Below are 25,908 nucleotides of genomic sequence, written 5' to 3' on the forward strand. Positions count from 1 at the left end.
TACTACAATGCAGTGTATTTAATTATACGTGTACTGCTTAATTATTTGTTACTCTGAAAATCCAGAAAAAAAGATGTAACATGGCTCAACAGAGTGAAGTATGATTAATATGATTGCCTAAGTAACATACAAGGTGTATGGATGCTACCTACGCATAACAGCTAAATGCACAGACTGGAAGGAGGGTTGGTGATAGATATCATAAATCCCCCAAAAGCAATTGTTAAAGGTGCACTCCTAGGTAAATTACTGTATAACGTAACATTTTTTATTAATATTTACAATAAGATGGCAAGAGTAAAAATATACATTGACGCAGCGTAACACTCGTGCAGTAATCTGAATTAAAAGTGTCAAAATTAAATTAAAAAATCAGAATGGGTGTTGAGATCAGATGGTGGTTGATGTAGGCTAAACTGGCTAGTTTATTAGGGTTGTTATGCCAGAGGGAGAAATGCTCAAATGCCTAAAATAACATCAAGGGCAGAGGCATATGTGTAATTGGCTTAATAAATGTAAAATTAAACGTATTAAACCTTATATCTAGATGGTTATGCATCTGAGAAGCATTAATAGCAGCTAATTGCTTTGAGCATTTAAGGACAACTACAATCAAGGATAGTCCTAATCATCGTATTTCCAGAGGTTTGTTTGGCGCCAAGGAGGACTTCATTGCTAAGTACTTTTTGTCTTTTAGTTTTTGGGAGAAGAACCATAACCTTCGTAGGCTGCCTTCCCCAATAGGGATTCTGCTCCTTAACAGGTGGACTGGTCTCTGGTGATCATTATCGGTGTTATAAAAACATTAGCACTATTCACTGGTTTTAGTATTTAGCGCAGTGTTTGCATTTCTGTTTCTTTGCTCTTTTCTTGCATATTTTGATCTGGGATTTGATAAAAGCCCCTTCAGAGCTGCATCACAAATGCAAAACCAATGACTATTTGGCAATAGGTTTATGCCACAGTGAAGAGTTGTTGAGCATAGATTTGAAATTTCCCACTGTATGTCTATACAATTTCATAATGATGACTTCAATTCAGGATTCTTCTCATCTTTTCAATGTTGACAAATTATCATTTACATAAGGAACAACTTACAAGCTTTAATTTTCACTCAGATCAATCTGGAGGCATGCTTGGTCATTCCAAGTAGATTTCAAAGCTTTGAAATGTCAGATACTTTCTTTTGAGACATCATGTACTTGTCTATATTTTGGTAATTTACCATATTGATGTTGAAAATCATAACTATACAAGCTAACTTCAATTGTCTCTGTGAAATCTTTGATCTATTTCATGGTTCCAGTTTTCCCTTAATGCTCAGCCAGGGTGCTCAGCCAGCATGTTCAGCCAGCGTACTCTGACCCACACGGCCAGGTCTCTGTGAAGTAATAAAATACTTGTTTGTCTATGTTCACTGAATTAGGCCGCTATTGTAAATCTGGCAGGTGTGGTGCCCATTGAGATTGTTAAGATGATTCTTGTTGGAGAGGAAAATAGCTGAGAATATTATGTGCACTTTAATAATAATAACAACTTTATTTCACATGGCACTTTTCTCCCAGTGGGACGCAAAGTGCATCACAATTACAGTATAGCACAGGGTACGCAGCATATAGGATTGTTACAGGCACAGTCCCTGCCCAGATGAGCTTACACTATGATTTTTGTGCTTGAGAAACTGGGAGAAAGTGACTCGCCCAAGATCAAAGGAGCTGACACTGGGAATTGAATTAGGTTCCTGATTCAAACTCAGTCATTGTTTACAGAGCAGTGTCTTTACTCACTGAGCCACTCATTTTCCCTTATCCTATCAACATTTGATATACGTTATTGTTATTATTGTTATTAATATTTACAATAAGATGGCAAGAGTAAAAATATACATTGACGCAGTGTAACACTCGTGCAGTAATCTGAATTAAAAGTGTCAAAATTAAATTAAAAAATCAGAATGGGTGTTGAGATCAGATGGTGGTTGATGTAGGCTAAACTGGCTAGTTTATTAGGGTTGTTATGCCAGAGGGAGAAATGCTCAAATGCCTAAAATAACATCAAGGGCAGAGGCATATGTGTAATTGGCTTAATAAATGTAAAATTAAACGTATTAAACCTTATATCTAGATGGTTATGCATCTGAGAAGCATTAATAGCAGCTAATTGCTTTGAGCATTTAAGGACAACTACAATCAAGGATAGTCCTAATCATCGTATTTCCAGAGGATTTGTTTGGCGCCAAGGAGGACTTCATTGCTAAGTACTTTTTGTCTTTTAGTTTTTGGGAGAAGAACCATAACCTTCGTAGGCTGCCTTCCCCAATAGGGATTCTGCTCCTTAACAGGTGGACTGGTCTCTGGTGATCATTATCGGTGTTATAAAAACATTAGCACTATTCACTGGTTTTAGTATTTAGCGCAGTGTTTGCATTTCTGTTTCTTTGCTCTTTTCTTGCATATTTTGATCTGGGATTTGATAAAAGCCCCTTCAGAGCTGCATCACAAATGCAAAACCAATGACTATTTGGCAATAGGTTTATGCCACAGTGAAGAGTTGTTGAGCATAGATTTGAAATGCCCCACTGTATGTCTATACAATTTCATAATGATGACTTCAATTCAGGATTCTTCTCATCTTTTCAATGTTGACAAATTATCATTTACATAAGGAACAACTTACAAGCTTTAATTTTCACTCAGATCTATCTGGAGGCATGCTTGGTCATTCCAAGTAGATTTCAAAGCTTTGAAATGTCAGATACTTTCTTTTGAGACATCATGTACTTGTCTATATTTTGGTAATTTACCATATTGATGTTGAAAATCATAACTATACAAGCTAACTTCAATTGTCTCTGTGAAATCTTTGATCTATTTCATGGTTCCAGTTTTCCCTTAATGCTCAGCCAGGGTGCTCAGCCAGCGTGTTCAGCCAGCGTACTCTGACCCACACGGCCAGGTCTCTGTGAAGTAATAAAATACTTGTTTGTCTATGTTCACTGAATTAGGCCGCTATTGTAAATCTGGCAGGTGTGGTGCCCATTGAGATTGTTAAGATGATTCTTGTTGGAGAGGAAAATAGCTGAGAATATTATGTGCACTTTAATAATAATAACAACTTTATTTCACATGGCACTTTTCTCCCAGTGGGACGCAAAGTGCATCACAATTACAGTATAGCACAGGGTACGCAGCATATAGGATTGTTACAGGCACAGTCCCTGCCCAGATGAGCTTACACTATGATTTTTGTGCTTGAGAAACTGGGAGAAAGTGACTCGCCCAAGATCAAAGGAGCTGACACTGGGAATTGAATTAGGTTCCTGATTCAAACTCAGTCATTGTTTACAGAGCAGTGTCTTTACTCACTGAGCCACTCATTTTCCCTTATCCTATCAACATTTGATATACGTTATTGTTATTATTGTTATTAATATTTACAATAAGATGGCAAGAGTAAAAATATACATTGACGCAGTGTAACACTCGTGCAGTAATCTGAATTAAAAGTGTCAAAATTAAATTAAAAAATCAGAATGGGTGTTGAGATCAGATGGTGGTTGATGTAGGCTAAACTGGCTAGTTTATTAGGGTTGTTATGCCAGAGGGAGAAATGCTCAAATGCCTAAAATAACATCAAGGGCAGAGGCATATGTGTAATTGGCTTAATAAATGTAAAATTAAACGTATTAAACCTTATATCTAGATGGTTATGCATCTGAGAAGCATTAATAGCAGCTAATTGCTTTGAGCATTTAAGGACAACTACAATCAAGGATAGTCCTAATCATCGTATTTCCAGAGGATTTGTTTGGCGCCAAGGAGGACTTCATTGCTAAGTACTTTTTGTCTTTTAGTTTTTGGGAGAAGAACCATAACCTTCGTAGGCTGCCTTCCCCAATAGGGATTCTGCTCCTTAACAGGTGGACTGGTCTCTGGTGATCATTATCGGTGTTATAAAAACATTAGCACTATTCACTGGTTTTAGTATTTAGCGCAGTGTTTGCATTTCTGTTTCTTTGCTCTTTTCTTGCATATTTTGTTCTGGGATTTGATAAAAGCCCCTTCAGAGCTGCATCACAAATGCAAAACCAATTACTATTTGGCAATAGGTTTATGCCACAGTGAAGAGTTGTTGAGCATAGATTTGAAATGCCCCACTGTATGTCTATACAATTTCATAATGATGACTTCAATTCAGGATTCTTCTCATCTTTTCAATGTTGACAAATTATCATTTACATAAGGAACAACTTACAAGCTTTAATTTTCACTCAGATCAATCTGGAGGCATGCTTGGTCATTCCAAGTAGATTTCAAAGCTTTGAAATGTCAGATACTTTCTTTTGAGACATCATGTACTTGTCTATATTTTGGTAATTTACCATATTGATGTTGAAAATCATAACTATACAAACTAACTTCAATTGTCTCTGTGAAATCTTTGATCTATTTCATGGTTCCAGTTTTCCCTTAATGCTCAGCCAGGGTGCTCAGCCAGCGTGTTCAGCCAGCGTACTCTGACCCACACGGCCAGGTCTCTGTGAAGTAATGAAATACTTGTTTGTCTATGTTCACTGAATTAGGCCGCTATTGTAAATCTGGCAGGTGTGGTGCCCATTGAGATTGTTAAGATGATTCTTGTTGGAGAGGAAAATAGCTGAGAATATTATGTGCACTTTAATAATAATAACAACTTTATTTCACATGGCACTTTTCTCCCAGTGGGACGCAAAGTGCATCACAATTACAGTATAGCACAGGGTACGCAGCATATAGGATTGTTACAGGCACAGTCCCTGCCCAGATGAGCTTACACTATGATTTTTGTGCTTGAGAAACTGGGAGAAAGTGACTCGCCCAAGATCACAAGGAGCTGACACTGGGAATTGAATTAGGTTCCTGATTCAAACTCAGTCATTGTTTACAGAGCAGTGTCTTTACTCACCGAGCCACTCATTTTCCCGTATCCTATCAACATTTGATATACGTTATTTTCAAAAGAATAAATATGTTTGCAATATATCCCTTGCCTACTATACAGAGAGGTAAGATGTGCTTGTTTTTTTTTGTGTGTGCATCTTTGAGAGGTTTATACAATGTGCCATATTTACTAGACAATTTTAGCTTCTCTTTACAAAGATTTAATCTGCGGTGTAATGGAGAACCCTCTGTGTCTCCAAACTATCACTCCCCTGCCCTCAAAAGAGGGAGCCTGCCCCGGTGTAAGGCTTAGCAGCACCGGGGGCTGTTCCAAGCGAATAGCTTCTGTTTCAGAAGCATTTGAACATTATCCCCAGTCCTACTCACCAGCGCTTCCCAGCCTGTGAGGACCTACGCCCATTGGATCTTGTTGCTTACCTTAAGCATATTCCTACAGAGGAGCATTTGTTTAACTGTTTTTGCATTATTTTGTGATTTTCTTTTTTTGCTGTTTTCTTTAGTGTCATTGATCTAGTTTATATTCCTTTATTAAATGCAATACATGTATGCCTGTTTCTCTGTTAACCTTCTTTTCGATGTGCTGTAGTTGTTTGGAGAACAGGTGGCTGTTTCCCCTTAGCGGCTGCACGAGATCACCCTATACAGGAACTTTTTTGTACTTTAGGATTGATTTCCAAATTAACATTGGTTCTGCTGTTTTTGGATTTAACACTTTGGATCCTGGACTGTGTGACATTGTCATACACTGGTTGTCCACAACCCATTTGGTTTATTGTTTTATTTAAGTGTCCCCTTTCCAGCATATTTGATGTGATTTTCATTGTGTTTTATTGTCACTGTGGTTTCCATGTTGTAGGTTAAGCGCAGTTCTTTTTCTGATATTCAATAAGGAGTACAACTCCACAAGAGATCTGTCAGTTCCCCAAGAGACCTTGTGGCCTATTTAAGCGTATGGACCAGTAGGTGTCTTCCACCATAGGAAGCTGTTTTATGGCATGTTATCACCAATTAGTAGTAACGCCTCTCAATGTCCCAGGCAAGAGAGCAGGACTTAGTAATGTGTAGAATTTTCCCAAAGCAAATCCATGTTTACAAAGTGTTTTGTGAACCAACAGCAAATTACAGGAGGCACATCCCAAGTGTGAGGGTCGAAATGTTGCCTGTATATAGATATATGACTAATAATGTTTGTTTTAATATTGTTTGGGGTGCTGCCACCTTCTATTATTTTGTCAGTAAAAATGGAATATACTGTACCATGTTATTCATTACTCATGTGATCCTTCACCAAGAGATTTATACACATTGGCTGAGGACAGTTACAACGGACAATCTTATATGTTCCATGGGGTGTTACTATATTACATCTACAAACAGGGTTAGTCAACTCCAGTCATCGAGGGCTGCCAACAGGTCAGGTTTTCAGGATATCCCTGCTTCAGCACAGGTGGCTCAATCAAAGTCTCAGTCAATGACTGAGCCACAGATTTACTCACCTGTGTGGAAGCTAGAACTGATTGAGCTACCTGTGTGAAGCAGGGATATCCTGAAAAACTGACCTGTTGATAGCCCTTGAGGACTAAGGATAGCCCTTGTTGGCCACCCCAGAGTTATAACTATCACAAGCTTATAATTGGAGTTCAAAGAACAGTTGTTGTTTTTTTAAGCTGATGAGTAGTAACATTACTGTATATGCAGTTTGTCATATATTACTGCTCTTTATTTAAAGTTATGATATTTCCTATAAATACACATGGTAGAATATATTGTTAAGTGACACTAAAATGCATTAATGACAGAATATTGTTCTCATCATTGCTGTAAATATTTGTTATTCCTTGTGGACTTGTTTAGGTTGATTTATCAGCTGAGGCCTCAGAGCCAAGAAATGTTCTTAAAGAATTATGTTTACAGCAGCGTGTGACTGATTGTACAGCTTTAATCAATACCAACTGTGAACCGCTAATATATGCATTTGGTGTCATCATTTATAATGTATATCACAATTTTAGCCAACATACGCATTAATTCTATTGTCTTGATGTTTCTGGTAAAGAATAGAAACAAAAACAAAATAATCTATGCCTTTTACAGAAAATAACGCATGCAGTACGTGTATACATGCATGAACTTTGATAGATGTTAAAGGTTTCATCTTTTTAATATGACCACTCTCCTATCACTTATTGCTACCCGCAATAAAATTGTTATGAAATGTGATTTCCTCATTGGTTAGAGGGGATTTGTTGGGTGAAGAGGAGGAGAAATAAAAGTGAATTAGCAAAGTATACTGCAGCCTTAGCAAATTGTATGCACCCTATCTCCCTAAACATACTGTAGTGATTATTAACGGCACAATGCTTTCCAAGAGTGAGCATTTTCGCTGGTGTTTTAGTTTTGGCTCCAATAAATGTTTGTTAAAAAAAAAAAAAGAAATAGGGGGAAGAAAAAAAGAAAATCATTTTTTTTTTTACATTTTTGGACTCTACACTTAAAAAAAAAAAAAAAAAAAAAAAAAAGAAAGCTTTGGCTGACTTTGAAAAAAAAAAGAGCCTTTTGTGTATTGGTTCAACTTTTGCTTGGATTTGAAAGTTCCTTCTGAAGTTTGACTTCAACTTCTGAATTAACTGCGAAGTTCCTAAAGGTGGAATTTTGAACCTGTGGACCGGCTGGGCCTGTAGGAGTAGAGTTCGGGGAGAGCAAAACCTTAAAGATGTGGAAAATAAACACTAATCTTACATTACATCCGAGTAATTCACACAGTACTCACTTACCCCCCCCCCCACTCTGTTGCAATTTTTTGCATAGATCACTATCCATCTTTATTGATCCATTTTCATGTCCAGCTTGCCTTCTATATACATGTTTGTCAATAGTATCTGACAGGTTTTTATGTTGCGTTTTCCATATCTTTTATGTTTTGCACTTCCCGCACTCTACTCCTACAACTCCAGGAGGATCTTGGGAGGATCTTCCTTTGGGTTGAGCTGCAGAGCATTACTGGCTAGTATTGTATCTTTTCAGTGTCTATTACTGTATCTATATATGATGTTCTATATACATTTATCATTTGCTATTTGTTGCTAATTCCACCACTATCATTATACCACCAAGGGAGCACCCCAGATATCCTCCACCAGACCAGCTGGCCTGCCCATCCTCAGTGCTATCATTCAATCAATAAATAATATGTTAGTGTGCAGATTGTTAATATAGGCGCAATGAGGTTCTTTTAATAAAAGTAAAGCTTAGCCATTGCCCTATAAGTTGGATGAATATACATAGGGTTGCCAGATGGCTTTTCCAAAAATACTGGATACAATGGTGAAAGGTGTGGCGTGCTTGAGGCATGCATGTACCTCCTCTCTCCATGCTGTTTCCTCCTCTTCTTGGCCCCACCTCCAGACTCCTGACACCACCTCCTGATTGGCTGCTGCTGTGTAATACAGCCAATCAGGATAGAGGAGCTTCCCAGCCACCTAGCATCAGCACTGCTCTCTCGCTGCTCAGGGAAATCCCGCGGCCCTCCAGGCTGGTCATATCACTATGTCCAGAGAGGTAATTCTGGACACAGACATATCCAGTATTACCTCTAATGTTTTAATGAACAGTGTGTCCAAATACAGTACAGTCTGGTTCAATACTGGATACCTGGCAACCCTAGGTCACAGGGTGGCCCTGTATATTCATCCTATCGTGGCTTATCTGGCCAACTATGTCAATGTAAACTGCCTGTAACTTTATTATCAGTGAAACTATTGTAATGAATGTTTAAACTTTGTGTTCCGGGCTCCCTGGGCCTTCTAGACTAGCAATACATGGCGCAGAGGGTCCCAGGAGGAGGTTGGGGACAATGGAGGGTGAGGATGAGCATTCCTCTTGTCTTGGAGCCATTGGTCTGATTAACGGGACTATTGTCTGCCCAGCCAGAGAAGCGCTTATCTCATCAAGAGATAGCAAGTCAGACTTGGAAACAGGAGGAGGTAGGCACTGTTCCTATTGGCTGGTTTCTAATTTCTGCCTTTCTTGCCTAAGCCTCTCCATCACACTCCCTGCCCAGATTGGCCAACACAGACAAGCCCTCATCCTGGTGATTGGTCCATCTTCAGGTTTGTCTATGGGGACAGGACAGCTATAAGAAGTGTAGCAAATGTCAGTACCGTGATAGTTGCTGACCCTGTCGTATAGATTGACTAAGTGCGGTTCTCTGAGGTTGTGCTGGAGTGACCCGAAAGCGAGTCTGTGTGGTCCGTTACAACGGGAAATGTAAAGTTGCTGCTCAGGGAATTCCAGCCAGCGATACCTACGGACTTTAAGCCTGTACCAAAGTGGAAGCTGCACCAGGAAAGGCATTTCGGTGGCGCCGGGCACCTAAACTGTTTAAGATTCCCCTTGTATCAGCCAGAGTCAGTGAGTATAGCTCTATTATGATATGTGTTGGGTCTGCTAGCTCTCGCCAGAATAAAAACACTTTTATTTGACTTTGGTGTCCTGTCTGGTGCTTGAATCCCGTAGAATAGTCCTGGTCTCCCATGGCACAGACACCAAAGCGTTTCCAATACAAAGTTGCTTCTATTGCAGGGGCGGCCAACTCCAGTCCTCAAGAGCCACCAACAGGTCAGGTTTAAGGATATCCCTGCTTCAGCACAGGTGGCTCAATCTGTGACAATCAGAATGACTGAGCCACTGATTGAGGCAATTGCACTGAAGCAGGGATATCCTTAATACCTGGCCTATTGGTGACCCTTGAGGACTTCAGTTAGCACCCCTGTTCTATGGGTATCTTAAAGGCATTACTTGTAATAGCTACTTGGGTATGGCAGCTCGGGCAATCATTTGTTTTCAGGGATTTTGTTGCATTCACACTCAGTGTTGCTCAATATTCTTTTGCAATTAGTTTCCCAACAGCAGATCCCAAAGTAATAACATATTTCTGATCTCGGAGATATAAAGTTAGAGGTAGGATCATTAATACTAACAAATATAACTGGTCATTCTATTGGTACAGTAACTACGATTGCATTTGGAGACAGGTCAACCATATCGATGAGTCATAAATCCGGATTAAACAAGAGCTGTGTGTGTCCGAGGAAATAACTTACTAGATTCTGGATCTGAGTTCCCGTCTCCCTCTGTCCTACTGTTTGCTGAAGTCTGCTCATAATACTCTTCTTGAGGGAAGCCAAGGGGTAGAGGCTGTGACGTACTTGTGCTACTGTTGGGTTCATGATCGCCTAATCCACTGTCGTTGCAACTTTCCTGGGAACCGTCTGGGAGGTGAAATGTGACCCGGCGCTGAGACTGCAAGGAAAGAAGAAAATTACATGGTTTCAGCGATGATCTCAGTAATTGCTTAATGCAGCCAATTTAGGAAATGTATTATTTCAGCTATCTGGTGAGGACACATTAACATTATCTTCAGTTGTGCACAATTTCAGGCTGTTATGAGCAGGCAGTTCACCGATCGAGGCAGCTTCACCTGACAGCAGAAGTTTCCCTATTATCAGCTGCAATGCGTGAGACAAAATGAAAGAGACTTTTCACAAAAGGGAGATAGTCTGTCTTTACAGACATTTAAATGGCTTGAACAAATCAACTTAGATATTTTGGTCATTTCAAGCTGAACTTATACTGTATCTAGAAGCAGATACAGTAGCATGATGTTTTTTTGTCCATCACAGGCTGCTCCTACATTTCAAACATGGGGTCAAATGCTATATTTATATACCTTATCATAACATGGATCCATTATTAATTCACTTAGCCAAACAGTAAAAAAAACCTTTTTGTTTCTTAATGATATTATATATTTTAGGCTATTAAAAAAATATCACTTATGTGCACATTGACACGTCTCAGACAGGTCTACAACCCTGATTTTCACCATTATCTGTTAGCATATAAGTCTAAACTGCAGCCAGGGATTCTGGGTAATGAAATGCAAATGAGCACAGAGTAATTTTTTACTTCATATCCATTTTAACATAGACCCCCTATAAACGTATGCCTGCCGTATTACACATCTTTTCAGCACAGCCTGGTTTAAAGAAGTATGTATGTAAGTATGTATGTATGTATGTATGTATGTATATATATATATGTAAGTATGTATGTATGTATTATGTGTTTATTTATATACGGCTATTAATGTACATAGCGCTTCACAACAGTAATATAAGTGGCAATCATATAAATAATATATAAAGAGAGAAGTGCTTCAGACATTAAAGTAACTTTTAGGAAAAGGAGTCCCTGCTCCGAAGAGTTTACAATCTAATTTGTTGCTAGGAAGAATGTACAGAGACATTAGTAGGAGGGTGTTCTAAGTGCGTCTGCAAGGAGCCAAGGTTAATGTATGAGGTATTAATTATCAGCCATGGAGCTACTCGTATGCTTCCTTAGGCAGGTGTGTTTTAAGGTGGGTCTTAAATGTGGATAGAGAGGGTGCAAGTCGGGAATTGAGGGGAAGGGCATTCCAAAGGTGTGGGGCAGTCAGTGAGAAGGGTTTATGGTGGGAGAGGGCTTTAGATACAAAAGGGGTAGAACAAAAATATCCTTGTGCAGAACGCAAGAGTCAGGATGGAGCATAGCGAGAAATTAGTGCTGAGATATAAGGAGGAGCAGAAGAGTGTAACGCTTTAAAAGTGAGAAGGAAAATTGAGTGTGAGATGCAGGATTTGATAGGAAACAAGGAAAGTAATTTCAGCAGGGAAGATGCTGCGATAGATTTCGGAAAGAGTAGAGTGATTCTGGCATCAGCATTTAGGATAGATTGTAGGGGAGGCAGGAAGGCCAGACAGCATGAGGTTACAGTAGTTGAGACGGGAGAGAATGAGGGTGTGTGTCAGAGTTTTTGCAGTCGAGCAACAGAGGAAAGGGCGTATCATTGTAATATTGCGGAGGAAAAAAATTACAGTTTTTTGCTACCTTTTGAATGTGAGAAGAAAATGTGAGAGAGAAATAGAGTATGACCTCTAGGCAGCGTGCTTGGGCTACTAGGTGAATGATAGTAATCGGGCCAGGTTTGGGAGGAAGTATGAGGAGCTCTGTTTTTGCCATGTTAAGTTTAAGTCGGCGGAGGGCCATCCAGGATGATATAGCAGAGGGACATTGTAACAGGGTCTTATCCCTGTTAACAGGCTTGCCTCCAATCCAGCAGTGTGCTGGTTAATTGCATACCTGCAATCAACCACTCCGCCTGCCTAATCATAGCTCTGTGAAAAAGCCTGTTCCCAGAAACAGGAAGGGGATTTTTCCTCAATACACAAGGGTGCTGACAAGAGGAAAGAAGTCTTGAGCAGAAAGGCTCTGCTGAGATCAAGACACCAAGAGACATATTCTTGGACAAAGGGGACACGATTCTAAACCTGGATCCTGACATTACCTTATCACACAAGAGTGTGGACATCAGGAGAACAGAGAAGCCTCCCCCCTACAACTACAAGAGACATATAAGACTTTTCATATAAGTCTGTTATCTATATCTCTATATATAATGATGTCTCTATGATTTTGGGCTGGTGAATTGCTGGGCTAACCATGCAGTTAAGAGGGCTGGACTGCAAGTGTAAATATACTCCAAAGTGGAGCAGATTTTATTTGTGGATTTTCACGTTTGCTGTGTTTAAAGGGACAGGCGCAATAAAGCCTTATTGTAATTTCACCTTAAAACAGTCTCCATTGCGTACCTCTGCACATGTCCTCTTACAGACATTCAGAAACTTTAGTCTGTACAGCAGGTGTAAGGTCAGGGGTTGAAAAGTACATTTGTGTGTTATCAGCATAGAGGTGATATTTGAACCCAAGAGATTACACTGGTGACACACTTTATTCGAGCTCGGCTATTCCCACGAATTCGGGTATACCCGGGTGTATTGAGGTTTGTGACTGTTTTCTGCCCGAGTGCACTGAGGTATTTTCCAGGCAGGGATTGAAGCATTTTATTCCCGCTGGCTGCAATACTGCACAGTATATATATATATATATACTGCATTACAATTCATGAATTTATGCCATCTTTTAGACACGCGAAGCATTGCAGCCTATTAAATCCTAATCATTATCATTTAACAGATCAGCCGCCCGTCAGCCAGGCATGAACCCAGGCTGGGAAGGCAAACGCAACGGGGCTTGTCAGAGGTGAGGAGCGGCGCATTCCAGGTATCTGCCAGGTACATACTGGGTATTTGCTCGAATAAAGTGTGTCGGTGCAGTAGGTCACCTAGAGAGTGTGTGTAAAGAGAAAAGAGACGGGATCCCAGGACAGAGCCCTTGGGTACCCCAACAGAGCGATCGATAGAGGAGGAGGTGTTTGCAAAAGAGACACTGAAAGTACGATGGGAGAGGTAAGATGCGATCCAGGATAGAACTTTGTTATGAATGCCATGAGTATGGAGAATGTGAAGGAGAAGAGTGTGGTCCACAATATCAAATGCTGCAGAGGTTGAGTAATATGAGCAGAGTATAATGACCTCTGTCTTTGGCAGCATGGAGGTCATTAGTTATTTTACTGAGGAATGTTTCACTGGAGTGAGCAGTGCAGAAGCCAGATTGTATAAGGTCTAGGAGAGAATAGGTGTTTAGAAAATGGAGCAAGCGAGAGAATACAAGACGTTCAAGGAGTTTAGAGGCAAAAGGCAGGAGGGAGACAGGTCGATAGTTAGAAAGACAGGTAGGGTCAAGCTTGCTGTTATTCAGTAATGTTATAACTGTTGCATGTTTCAAGGTGGATGGAATGTTAAAAAAAAAAACTTAAAAATGTGTGTGGGCGTAGGGATTATAGTAGGACCAAGAGGTTTTAGGAGATGGAAGGGAGTGGGGTCAATAGGGCAGATGGTAGAGGGAGAATAGGAGATCGGCAATGACACATCCTCCTCTGTGACACTGGATAAAGAGTCAAGGAAGGCAGGAGGAGAGTTAGAGGTGTAGGAAGGGAGCAGGATACAGAGGGGATGGCCTGACGTATGGATTCCACCTTTTCTTAAAATACTCTGCAAAGTCGTGCGGTGAGCTTGAGGAAGAACAGGCAGCAGAGGGTGGTCTGAGTAGGGAGTCAAAGACAGAGAAGAGTCAGCGTGGATTAGACTTGTGCATGTTGATTAGTGAAGAAAAGTAGGTTTGTTTAGCCTGAGAGAGGGCAGATTTGAAACAGGATAGCTTAAATTTGAAGTGAAGGAAGTCTGTGAGAGTGTGAGATTTCCTCCAGAGGAACGAGTGCAGGAACGCAGCATGCACATGTGGGAATGTAGCCAGGGTCTGGGGTTCAAAAGACGGGAATGGCAGAGAGAAAACTGGGTATGTAGATAAAGAGAGGAGGATAGGTCAGAGTTGTAGTTCCTGACCAGGATGTCAAGGTCTGGAGCAGAACTGAGAGAGAAGAGGGAGGAGCATAAAGTGGAATCAAAAGCTGGTAGGTTAATAGAGCTCAGGTCTCTGCAGAACCGAGAGGTAGATGGAGGTGGAGAAGGGGAGAAGTGAGAGAGAGAAAATGAGATGAGGTGATGGTCAGAGAGAGGAAAAGGGGAAATGGAGAAATCGGAGAGAGAAGTTTTTAGTGAAAACCGGGTCAAGGTAGTGGCTATCCTTGTGGGTGCTGGCTGCAGTCCACTGTTGAAGGCCAAAAGAAGAGGTTAGAGAGATAAAGCGGGAAGCCATGGGTGAGAGAGGTCATCAATATGGCAGTTGAAGTCTCCAAGGAGAAGAGCAGGGGAATCTGAAGAGAGAAAGAAAGAGAGACAGGATTCAAAGTGAGAGAGAAAGGCAGAAGGGGGGATAAGTAGAGGTAGGTGGGCGATAGATGACCGCCACATGGACAGGGAGAGGAGAGAAAAGCTGGACAGTGTGAGCCTCAAAGGAGGGAAAAGCAAGAGAGGGATGAATAGGAAGGCTACAGCAGCGGCAGATAGAGGAGAGCATGAGAACCACGCCTCCACCCTTGCCATCAGGACGCAGAGTGTGGGAGAAAGAAAGGCCGCCATAAGAGAGGGCAGCTTCCAGAGCAAAGTCAGACTGAGTGAGCAAAGTCTAGTTTGCACAAAAAGTGATTAGTGCATGCTAGAAAGTTCTTATTGAATACATTAATAATAACTTTATTTCATATGCCCCTATTTGCCCAATGTGACAAAAGCATGTTACAAATATAGTATAGCAGAAATAGTAATTCTTACAGACACAGTTCCTGCCCATAGAGCTTACAATCTATGTTTCTGATGCCTGAGGCCCATGGCGATAAAATGACTTGCAAAGGTCACAAGGAGCCGACACCGGGAATTGAACCAGGTTCCCTTGATTCAAACTCAGTGTCATTGTTTACAAAGTAATTATCTTTGCTCACTGAGCCGCTTTTATCCTTTTAAGCCTTTTCCAGTATTCAGATATAATGCTAAATAACATAACACTTAACAATATATCTGCAGTTTTATTTTGTGCATCAAATTGTGTTACCCTGTGTTTCTCCTCCGCCATGTCTACTAATCTATGCAGGCTAAACTTACTCTGAGCTTGTCTCTCACTGTGTTTCAGGAAACATGATAATTTTTACTTTTTGAACAGTGAAGGATTGCTTTCCGTCTGACCTACATGGGTGGAAACCAATAACACTATAAAAAGAGTAGAAAAAATGTGGCCTTCTGCTCATTCAATATTTATAACACCTGGATCACAGGAGAGTGAATCTATACTTAGAATATATCAGGGGTGGACAACTTCACTCCTCAAGAGCCAACCAACAGGTTAGGTTTTCAGGATGTCCCAGCTTCAACACTGGAGGCTCAATCAGTGGCTCAGTCAAAGACCTGTTGGTAGCTTTTGAGGACTGGAGTTGGCCACCCCAGGACTAGAGGTGTGCACCTGAGCCCGTGTTTTGATTTTAGTTCTACAAAATGTGTGTTTTGATTTATACTCTAGGTTCCTTTCAAGATTCCGGTCTGTTAGTATATTGCAGTGGATTCAATAAAGTAAAGTTTTTTTTAGCGACCCATGCTCCGTTTTCCGTTTTTTGGAACGCAGTGCACCTCCTTCACATTCCCTTTCGGGACATAATTTCCAAAACAAGAACAGAACAAGAATAGAACAAGACTAGTTACGCAGAGACTATTTACAAACAGTATTCAAATGATTAAGGGTATTATGTTTGAGAGTGCATGAAGAATGCTATTTACCATTCAAATCAAGTATGTTATGGAGGTAGACTAAGGAAGGATGGATATATACTGGTAGAGAGCAGAGTAGACATGGTCAAATTGAATGAAATATTAGGGTTAAATGAAGGTCTTAAACTGAACTAGTTCCTATAATACGTGTGGATGGGCATATTTGGGTTCTAGGAGACACTGGCCCATTATCAGGACTTTTGCCTTGTATGTTACTAGGATTTACAGAGCAAATGACTATTTTACTTTCCTTGGAGATCTAAGACCTTTAATAAATTTCTCCCATACAGTAAATGGGTCACACCCGTACCGGGCGGATCACCATCTCTTTAGAGATGATCTTGTCCCATTTTCTTGGTATATATTTTTTGTGCAATATTATTTCTAATATATATATAATATATATAATATATATATATATATATATATATATATATATATATATATAGCTCAGCCCCCTTATAACGCTGTGCTTGGGGTCCAAATAATATCGCGTTATAAGCGGATCGCGTTGGCAATAATGTACAATTGTATGCATTGTACAATAAAGTATATAAGATACCAAGAATCGTGTTGTAAAGTATTCATAAATATGATAATTGGGAGCCATGCTCGCATCGCGCTATAAGCAGATCCGCATTGTAACGGATCGCGTTATAACGGGGTTGAGCTGTATGTGTATATATATATATATATATATATATATATATATAGATAGATAATTGCAACAACCAGCACTCACATGTCACAAGGTATCCAGATGCTAGTCCCATAAAAAATCAAATAGATGAGATATTACCAGATGGAGGTCCAGCAACAAAGAGACAGCACACCAGGGGTATATTCAAAGTAGTATGTATTGTAGAAACATACAGGCACCTCAGCCAACATTTCGGTCTGCAGAGAGAGACCTTCCTCAGGGCTGTGCAATTGTACAATGACCGTGACTCCTATTTATACCCCCACCCAGTGCAATCAAACACCCAATAAACCAATCAAAACCTAATAAAAAAACATATGACACAATGTAGCAGCTGTCAAGCATGACATTTACCTGGAGTGATTGCAATTTCCATTTCTCCTTCTGTTCCACTGATCAGACTGCCGACGGCACCTGATGACGTCATTGTGTGGCAACAGAAACCTCTCTGAGTATCTTCTATGATCCTTACTGAGCTACTGCACATGTGCAAGTCTCAAACAAAATCGCCATCTTGGTACACCCAGTACTCTCATACTAACCTCAAGGCACCACCTCTCTTAGCTTCCTTAATGCTAATACGCATGTGAAAATCAGAACATGCTTCCCTGCTTCTCCTACCTTATCACAGTGTATGCCTTAGACCTAAATAAGGCAATCACTCAAACGGTTATATATGCTACAATGCCTGGAAGTGCTGATGGTAACCTACATGAGCAATTAGGGCCCTTGTGAATACAATAGTCTAATTTAAAAGAACATTATAAAACACATAATTTTAATAAGTAAAAAATATTAAAATATTGTACTGATGTATCCAAGTATTGCTACATCATTTGACATATGTGTATGGAATGCTTGACAGTTGTCTGCATAAATAACCAAATAAGAAAAAAAAGCCCAATGTGAATAAAAAGGGTGTGCAAAGAGAGAAGAAAAAACATAGATAAATTGGATCCAAAAATGGGATCACCAAAAAGTCAATCTATAAAAAACAATTACATTTCCGTTCCTCATTTAGTCCATAGGGTGCCATCGTTTTCAGATCAAAAATGAACCTGGCCTCTTGTTGTAGAAGAAGTTTGCCTCTATCTCCTCCACGTGCTGGCGGTTGAACTTGAAAAATTGGCATACATCTCATAGTAGACAGAGTATGCCGGTGTGTTTTAAAATGTCTGGCAACAGGTAAATGTTTTAGATCCTCATTCTCGTCCGCATTTTGCAGCGCTTTTCTTATTGTCGAGCGGTGTAATGCCATCCGCTCCTTGAACATGCGTGTTGTTTTACCTATGTAACATAGTCCACATGGGCATCTGATTAAATAAACAATGTATCTTGACTCGCAGGTTAAATGGTGTTGAATTTTGATCGCCTTGCCGCTATGTGGATGAGAGAATGTGGCACCCTGTTGGAGAAACTGACAGTTAATACAGCCGTGGCAACGGTATACTCCAGGTTTTTGTGCCAGCCAGGTTCTTACTGGTGCATATTTCTTAATCGGGTCAGCATCTGTCAGTATATCGCCCAAATTTGGACCTCGTTTATAGCAAAAAAGCGGGGGCTAGACAAAAAATTTCCCAATCTTCTTGTCGTTCTCCAATATATGATAGTGTTTTTTCACACTGTTTCTAATGGAACTGGATGCAGTCGTGTAAGAGGTAACTATATTAAAGCGTGATGACTCCAAACTCTTAGTTTTTGTTGTCACAGGGTACTTCTGTCTACCTGCTTCACTCTTGTCAATGCTTCCTCTATGTCTGTATAGCTATATCCTCTTTCATGGAATCTTTTGGCCATCTGTAACAAAGCCCCATCAACCAGTTCTGGGTCGCTTACAATCCTCTTTACCCGTAGAAGTTGAGAATAGGGTAAACCCCTTTTAAGGGGAACTGGATGGTGGCTAGAGGCGTCTAGCAGCGTATTCTTATCCGTAGGTTTGAGATGAACCCGTGTAGACAATTTACCATAATTTTTGTATATGACCGTATCCAGGAACGTAATCTCTTGTTGACTGAAGCTCATGGTAAACCTGATTGTTGAGGGTATGGTGTTCAAGTAGTTGAAATATTCCAGAAGTTGTTCTTCTGTGCCCCCCAAATTATGAATACGTCATCTATGTACCGAACATACTTCTTAATACATTGTGTGTGAGGCGCATCATGTAACATGTGTGTCTGTTCATACATATCCATATATAGGTTCGCATATGAAGGCGCCATGTTTGAACCCATAGCGGTTCCCATGAGCTGCAGGAAATAATTGCGTTCAAATTTGAAGAAGTTTTTATGTAAGATAATCTCAACAAGTAATAGGAGAAACTCCTTGGGGGGCCCAATGTAGTCTTCATAACTCGTCAGTTTACTCTTAATTGCCACCAATCCATCACTATGTGGTATACTAGTGTACAGACTGGATACGTCCATTGTAACCAGTATACAATTGGTGGGATCAAATGTTAAATTGCTCATCTTTACAATAAAGTCAGTCGTGTCCCTGATGTAAGTCTCCATCTTTACCACTAATGGCTGGAGAAAAAAGTCCACGTATTGTGATAAAGGATGGCAAAGTGATCCTATAGCTGATATGATAGGTCGTCCTGGAGGCAACATGACAGACTTATGTATTTTTGGTAATGTATAGATAACAGGTGTGCAGGGGTGGGTCTGTGTCAGGAATTTAGCAGTCTCTTCAGATATCCAATTGTTATTTAGACCCAATAATATAACAGCATCAATCTCTTCTTTATATGAAGCAGTGTGGTCCCTTTGTAATCTCTTGTACTGATCCATTTTGGCTAATTGTTGTTCAATCTCCTGCTTATAGTTAGTGTATTGCATGATTACTATGCCACCACCTTTATCTGCAGCCCGGATAATGATCTCCTTGTTCTCTTTAAGAGTTTTTAATGCATCCCGTTCGTCTCTAGTTAGATTGAAAAAAATAGTTTGTTGATGCTTAATGGTGCTTCGAGTCTCATTTTCTAAGATATTCATAAAGGTAGAGATGTTAAAATTGCTCGATTGTGGATCAAAAGCACTTTTTGTCTTAAGGGGACAAATTGAAGCAGGTGGATTTGGACTGGGTTCCTTTTTATAGAAAACATCTTTCAAATTAAGATGTCTATGGAGTTTAAACATGTCAACCTCCCAGTCAAAGGGGTTTTGTCTGAACGTCGGGACGAAAGATAGACCTTTTTGTAACACACTTATTTCTGCTGGTGTAAGATTGTGTGTTGAGAGGTTAAATATTACCATCTCTCCGGTTGTCCTTTGCTTCCTCTGCCTCTCCTCCCTTCGCGTTCTAGATGTCTTCGATTTGTATCCTCCCCTCCTGGTCGTTCCATGTTTTTTCTTTGTAGCTGAGGTTTTGCAACATCGCCTGTTTTTTGTCCTAAAAAAAATCTCCAGAAGTGCCCTCTGTAGCATCAGATAAATCAGTATCACTGGTTACATATCCTGCTTTTTTTCTTGCCCTCACGATAGGCTCGCCCTGCATTCCTTTTGGAACCACCCCTGCATGTAGTGTTATCAGTAAGACCCAAAATCCAACGATATACCCGCCGCTCCTTATAATCTGCTTTAACCAATCGTAACTTTTCTTTCTTGTATTTAATTAGGTCAGCACGATATGCATCAAGAGTGGTCTGCATTTTATCAAGCCAGTTTGTATTGGTATCTGACTCCAATGTATTCTTATGTTGATCCATGATTACATCAATGTCACCCTTAATCTTCACTATTTCCTTGCTTAATTGCTCTATTACTAGTATTGTCAAGTCAAAAGAGCACTTGTTAAGTATGGCTATCCACTTCTTACAAAAGTCCACATCGCTGCGTCCTATAGTGGGTTGATTTTTAATCCTAAAGCCTCTAGGTAACATCTTTTCATTATGATAGTGAGACAGGGTAACACCGTGTAAAAAATAATCTATTTCTCTTTTTTTAAGCTTGACCAAATCATTATACACATCCAATGCATTATCAGGTCCTAACACAGATTCAAAAGTCTCTGTATATCTTATGCTGGCTATTTCGGCATCACTATATCCTGCTGTATCTGAGAGTGTGGTAAAGATCCCAGTGAAATCTGCAAATTCATCCATGAGTGCAAGATATTGTCACAGACCGAACCTTGGCTGAGGTGCCTGTATGTTTCTACAATACATACTACTTTGAATATACCCCTGGTGTGCTGTCTCTTTGTTGCTGGACCTCCATCTGGTAATATCTCATATATATATATATATATATATATATATATATATATATATATATATATATAAAAATATAATCTCGTACTGTAGGTAGGCATATACATTTTATACAGACCAGTTATAGATTATGTAGTATTATGTAGTATTTTCTGAAATACTACCAGTGCCATGCGCTACCGCAGGGAGACAGTCGGAGATCAGGGAGGTTAATGCATGGCTAAGAAAGTGGTGCAGGAAGGAGGGGTTGGGGTTTTTAGAGCACTGGGACTCCTTTTCTGAGAGGTGCCATCTATATTCTAGGGACGGATTGCACCTCAATGAAGAGGGATCTTCTGTGCTATGGGGGAAGAATGCTAAAAAGGTTGGAGGAGATTTTAAACTAGGATGGAGGGGGGAGGGGAATGAAACAGATAATGAACTAAATGGAATAGATGAGGTTACAAGGTGGTATGGAGGTAGAATGGGGGCAAGTGCAAGTTTGACAAGCAGTGAGACACCCATAGTAAATACAGATAATACTAGAAAACTTCTAAAGACTAAACCAAGTGGGAGCAATAAGGAAGGAGCAGATAAGATAATAGTACAGGCTGAAAAAAAAGTTAAATGCATGCTTGCAAATGCAAGAAGCCTGACAGATAAAATGGGGGAGCTTGAATTAATAGCTGCAAGGGAGCAGTATGATATCATAGGCATTACTGAAACATGGTGGAATGAAACTCATGACTGGACAGTTAATTTAGAGGGTTATTCTCTTTTTGGAAGGATCGAACAAATAGAAGGGGAGGTGGAGTATGTTTATATGTTAAACCGGATCTAAAACCTAATATAAGGGATGATGTCTATGAAGGGAATGATGAAAATGTAGAGACTTTGTGGATAGAAATTAGCAGTGGAGGTAAAAGAATAAAGAAAATGTTTGTGGGAATATGCTATAAACCACCAAATATCTGTGAGATTGAGGAAGCTAAAATACTTTTGCAAATGGAGAAGGCATCAAAACTGGGTCATGTTTGCATAATGGGGGATTTTAATTATCCAGACATAGACTGGGGCAATGAGATTAGCGTTACAAAAAAAAAAGGGAACAGGTTTATGGGGGTGCTTAAAGACAATTATATGACCCAAATTATTGAGGAACCAACCAGGAGGGGGGCAGTTCTGGATTTGGTCATATCAAACAATGTAGAAGTAATAACAAATATTCAAGTCCTGGAACATTTGGGTAACAGTGATCATAACATGGTATCATTTGAAATAAATTATCAAAAAACAGATTACTTGGGTTCAACAAAGACCTTCAACTTTGGAAAGGCAGATTTTAATAAACTGAGGTCTAATATAGTAGTAATAAAATGGGATGATGTTTTTAAAATGTAAAAGATAAATGGGCAGTCTTTAAAACATTGTTAGAAAAGCACACTTATCATTGTATACCCTTGGGTAATAAGTATAAAAGAAATAAGTCAAAACCAATGTGGCTAAATAAACAGGTAGGGGAGGAAATGGACAAGAAGAGGAAGGCGATTAGATTCTTTAAGTCAGAAGGGACAGAGACATCGTATCAGAATTATAATGAATGTAACAAAAATTGCAAAAGGACAATCAAATTAGCAAAAATGGATAATGAAAAAAGGATTGCAATAGAAAGTAAGGTCAACCCTAAAAATTTCTTTAAGTACCTTAATAACAAAAAAATGAGAAAAGAAAATATAGGACCCTTTCAGTCTGAGATGGGTAGGCAGATTATTGGAGATAAGGAAAAAGCTGAGGTATTAAACAAATTCTTTGCCTCTGTGTTTACCAGGGAAGAATCAAGTTCAATAGTAGAGCCGCAGGGGGAAGCCACAACCTCCAAATTAATGAACAATTGGTTAAATGAGGAAGAAGTTCATAAGCGACTTGAAAAAATGTAAGTAAATAAGGCACCTGGCCCTGATGGCATATATCCAAGAGTTCTCAAGGAGTTAAGCTCAGTAATAACAAAACCATTATATTTAATATTCAAGGACTCAATTTCCACAGGCTTAGTACCACAAGATTGGCGTAAAGCAGATGTGGTGCCTATATTTAAGAAGGGAGCTAGATCACAACCGGGAAATTACAGACCTGTAAGCCTGACTTCAATAGTAGGGAAACTACTTGAAGGTTTAATACGGGATAATATTCAGAATACCTAATGAAAACAAAATTATTAGTAATAGTCAGCATGGATTTATGAAGGATAGATCTTGTCAAACTAACCTTATTTGTTTCTTTGAGGAGGTAAGTAGGAATTTAGACCAGGGTAATGCAGTTGATGTGGTCTACTTAGATTTTGCAAAGGCTTTTGATACGGTTTCACACAAGAGGTTGGTGTACAAAATAAAGAAAGTTGGACTCAGTAATAATATATGCACCTGGATTGAAAAGTGGTTAAAGGACAGGCAACTGAGGGTTGTCATAAATGGAACTTTTCCAGGTTGGGCTAAAGTCTTGAGTGGAGTACCTCAGGGATCGGTACTGGGACCCCTGTTTTTTAACTTGTTTATTAATGACCTTGAGATTGGGATCGAGAGCAAAGTCTCCATCTTTGCTGATGATACTAAATTCTGTAAGATAATAGAATCAGAGCAGGATGTAATTTCTCTTCAGAAGGAATTGGAGACACTGGAAATGTGGGCAGGTAAATGGCAGATGAGGTTTAATACAGATAAATGTAAGGTTATGCATTTGGGATACAAGAATAAAAAGGCGACTTACAAATTAAATGGAGATATATTGGGTGAATCCTTAATGGAGAAGGATTTAGGAGTGCTTGTAGACAGCAGGCTTAGCAATAGTGCCCAATGTCATGCAGTAGCTGCAAAGGCAAACAAGATCTTATCTTGCATCAAAAGGGCAACGGATGGAAGGGAAGTAAACATAATTATGCAAATACATAATTATAATTATGCATAATTATAATTATGCATAATTACAAAGCATTAGTAAGACCACACCTTGAATATGGACTACAATATTGGACACCAATCCTAAGAAACGACATTATGGAACTAGAGAGAGTGCAGAGAAGAGCCACCAAATTAATAAAGGGGATGGACATTCTAACTTATGAGGAGAGGCTAGCTAAATTAGATTTATTTACATTAGAAAAGAGGCGTCTAAGAGGGGATATGATAACTATATACAAATATATTCAGGGACAATACAAGGACTTTCAAAAGAACTATTCATCCCACGGGCAGTACAAAGGACTCGGGGCCATCGCTTAAGGTTGGAGGAAAGGAAATTTCACCAGCAACAAAGGAAAGGGTTCTTTACAGTAAGGGCAGTTAAAATGTGGAATTCATTACCCATGGAGACTGTGAAGGCAGATACAATAGATTTGTTCAAAAAAAGGTTGGACATCTTTTTAGATGGGAAAGGTATACAGGGATATACCAAATAAGTATACATGGGAAGGATGTTGATCCAGGGATTAATCCGATTGTCAATTCTTGGAGTCAGGAAGGAATTCATTTTTCCACTTAATGGGTTTTTTTGTTTGCCTTCCTCTGGATCAATAAGTAAGTATAGATATAGGATAAAGTATCTGTTGTCTAAATTTAGTATAGGTTGAACTTGATGGACTGAAGTCTTTTTTCAACCTCATCTACTATGTAACTATGTAACTATACTATGTATGAACTTTAGTTAAGTATGCTGAGGAATGTGCTATACTTTACAGCTCATACATCGACTGTGGCCCCTTGCACACGTACTTACTAGAACAGCTTCCTACTGGCTCTGTACGTTCTCCCTACTTATCACTGGAGTTGAGAATATCCGACGTAGGTAAATATGTCCTCGTGTTTTGTTCAATGTACGTACAGTAAATGCAAAAAGCATAGAACAGTAGTTCTTCCAACGCAGCAGATTATTGAGCAGAAGGATGTAGCACTTTCACTTATGAATAATTATCTTTCATTCCTATTCTTTTCACTTACAACACTTTTATACTTCAGTAGACGCTTTACTTTGATTTCTACCAGTTTTTCCTTAGTGTTCTTTCATATAACATACACATGTATTCCCACATTTCCTCTAAATTCCAGCTGTTTATACATGGATGAGAGAGCCTCATCTTAACTAGGGCATTGTTCAGAATCAGTGCCCATCAACATTTTGCTGTCAGTGCATTTAATAAAGTGTTATATATTACATTGTACTGGATGTGTATTACACATTAATCGTTAAGACCTCTAGACTTTGTCCGTGCCGTGTCCATACAATCATGCCCTACCTTTGCTGTGATTACTTTTAGGTCTCAGATGCACAGGATTTTTAATAAAGCAGATCATTTAATTTATATGGTTCATCTTCATTCATAAATTAATCCAGCTGAAAGAGAGCCCAGTAGGCTATTCAGTTCTGTGTAGATTTTGTCAATAGTAGTACTTTTTTATATTATTTACATTTTCTGTCGTAATTACAAAGTGCCATATTCAAGCAACATTTTAACCTACCACTTTGGCCTATGTTTACTACATTGTGCTATGTCAAAAGTCACCTTACATACCATTAACTTCTTCACCTGGATGGGTTATAATGTTTGGACTTAATTCAGTTTGTTTCCAGTGAGTTTGCACTCCTGCTCAAATGTTTTACTTTCCGACTGAATGTGTGTGCTTATAAGTAAATTACATTTGAGAAGTATATACAGTAGTATCCTCTTTTATGATGGAAAACACTTTGATGTTTGTCCGTTTGAAGGTTAGGAAATTACTAAAGTAATGCAAGAGATGAAATACTGTATGATCAAGTGCATATTATATTTCTCCTTGTAAGAGATGCGTGCAGAGGTAAATTTAATGGAGACCGATTAGGGTGAAATTATATCTTGGCTTTATTTCACCTGTTCCTTTAACAAGGACAAATATATAAAAA

General features: G+C 39.4%; 1 protein-coding gene across 1 annotated transcript in view; it reads right to left on the reverse strand.

Moving 5' to 3' along the window:
* Window positions 1-25,908, reverse strand: part of LOC142467315 (protocadherin-11 X-linked-like) — a 1,193,920-nt gene that overhangs the window by 313,032 nt on the left and 854,980 nt on the right. Inside the window, exon 5 of the mRNA XM_075572837.1 lies at window positions 10,043-10,241. Coding sequence (XP_075428952.1) covers window positions 10,043-10,241 — 199 coding nt within the window. The remainder of the gene's footprint in view (window positions 1-10,042; window positions 10,242-25,908) is intronic.

Source organism: Ascaphus truei, chromosome 16 (genome assembly GCF_040206685.1).
Source record: "Ascaphus truei isolate aAscTru1 chromosome 16, aAscTru1.hap1, whole genome shotgun sequence".
Lineage (NCBI taxonomy): Eukaryota > Metazoa > Chordata > Amphibia > Anura > Ascaphidae > Ascaphus > Ascaphus truei.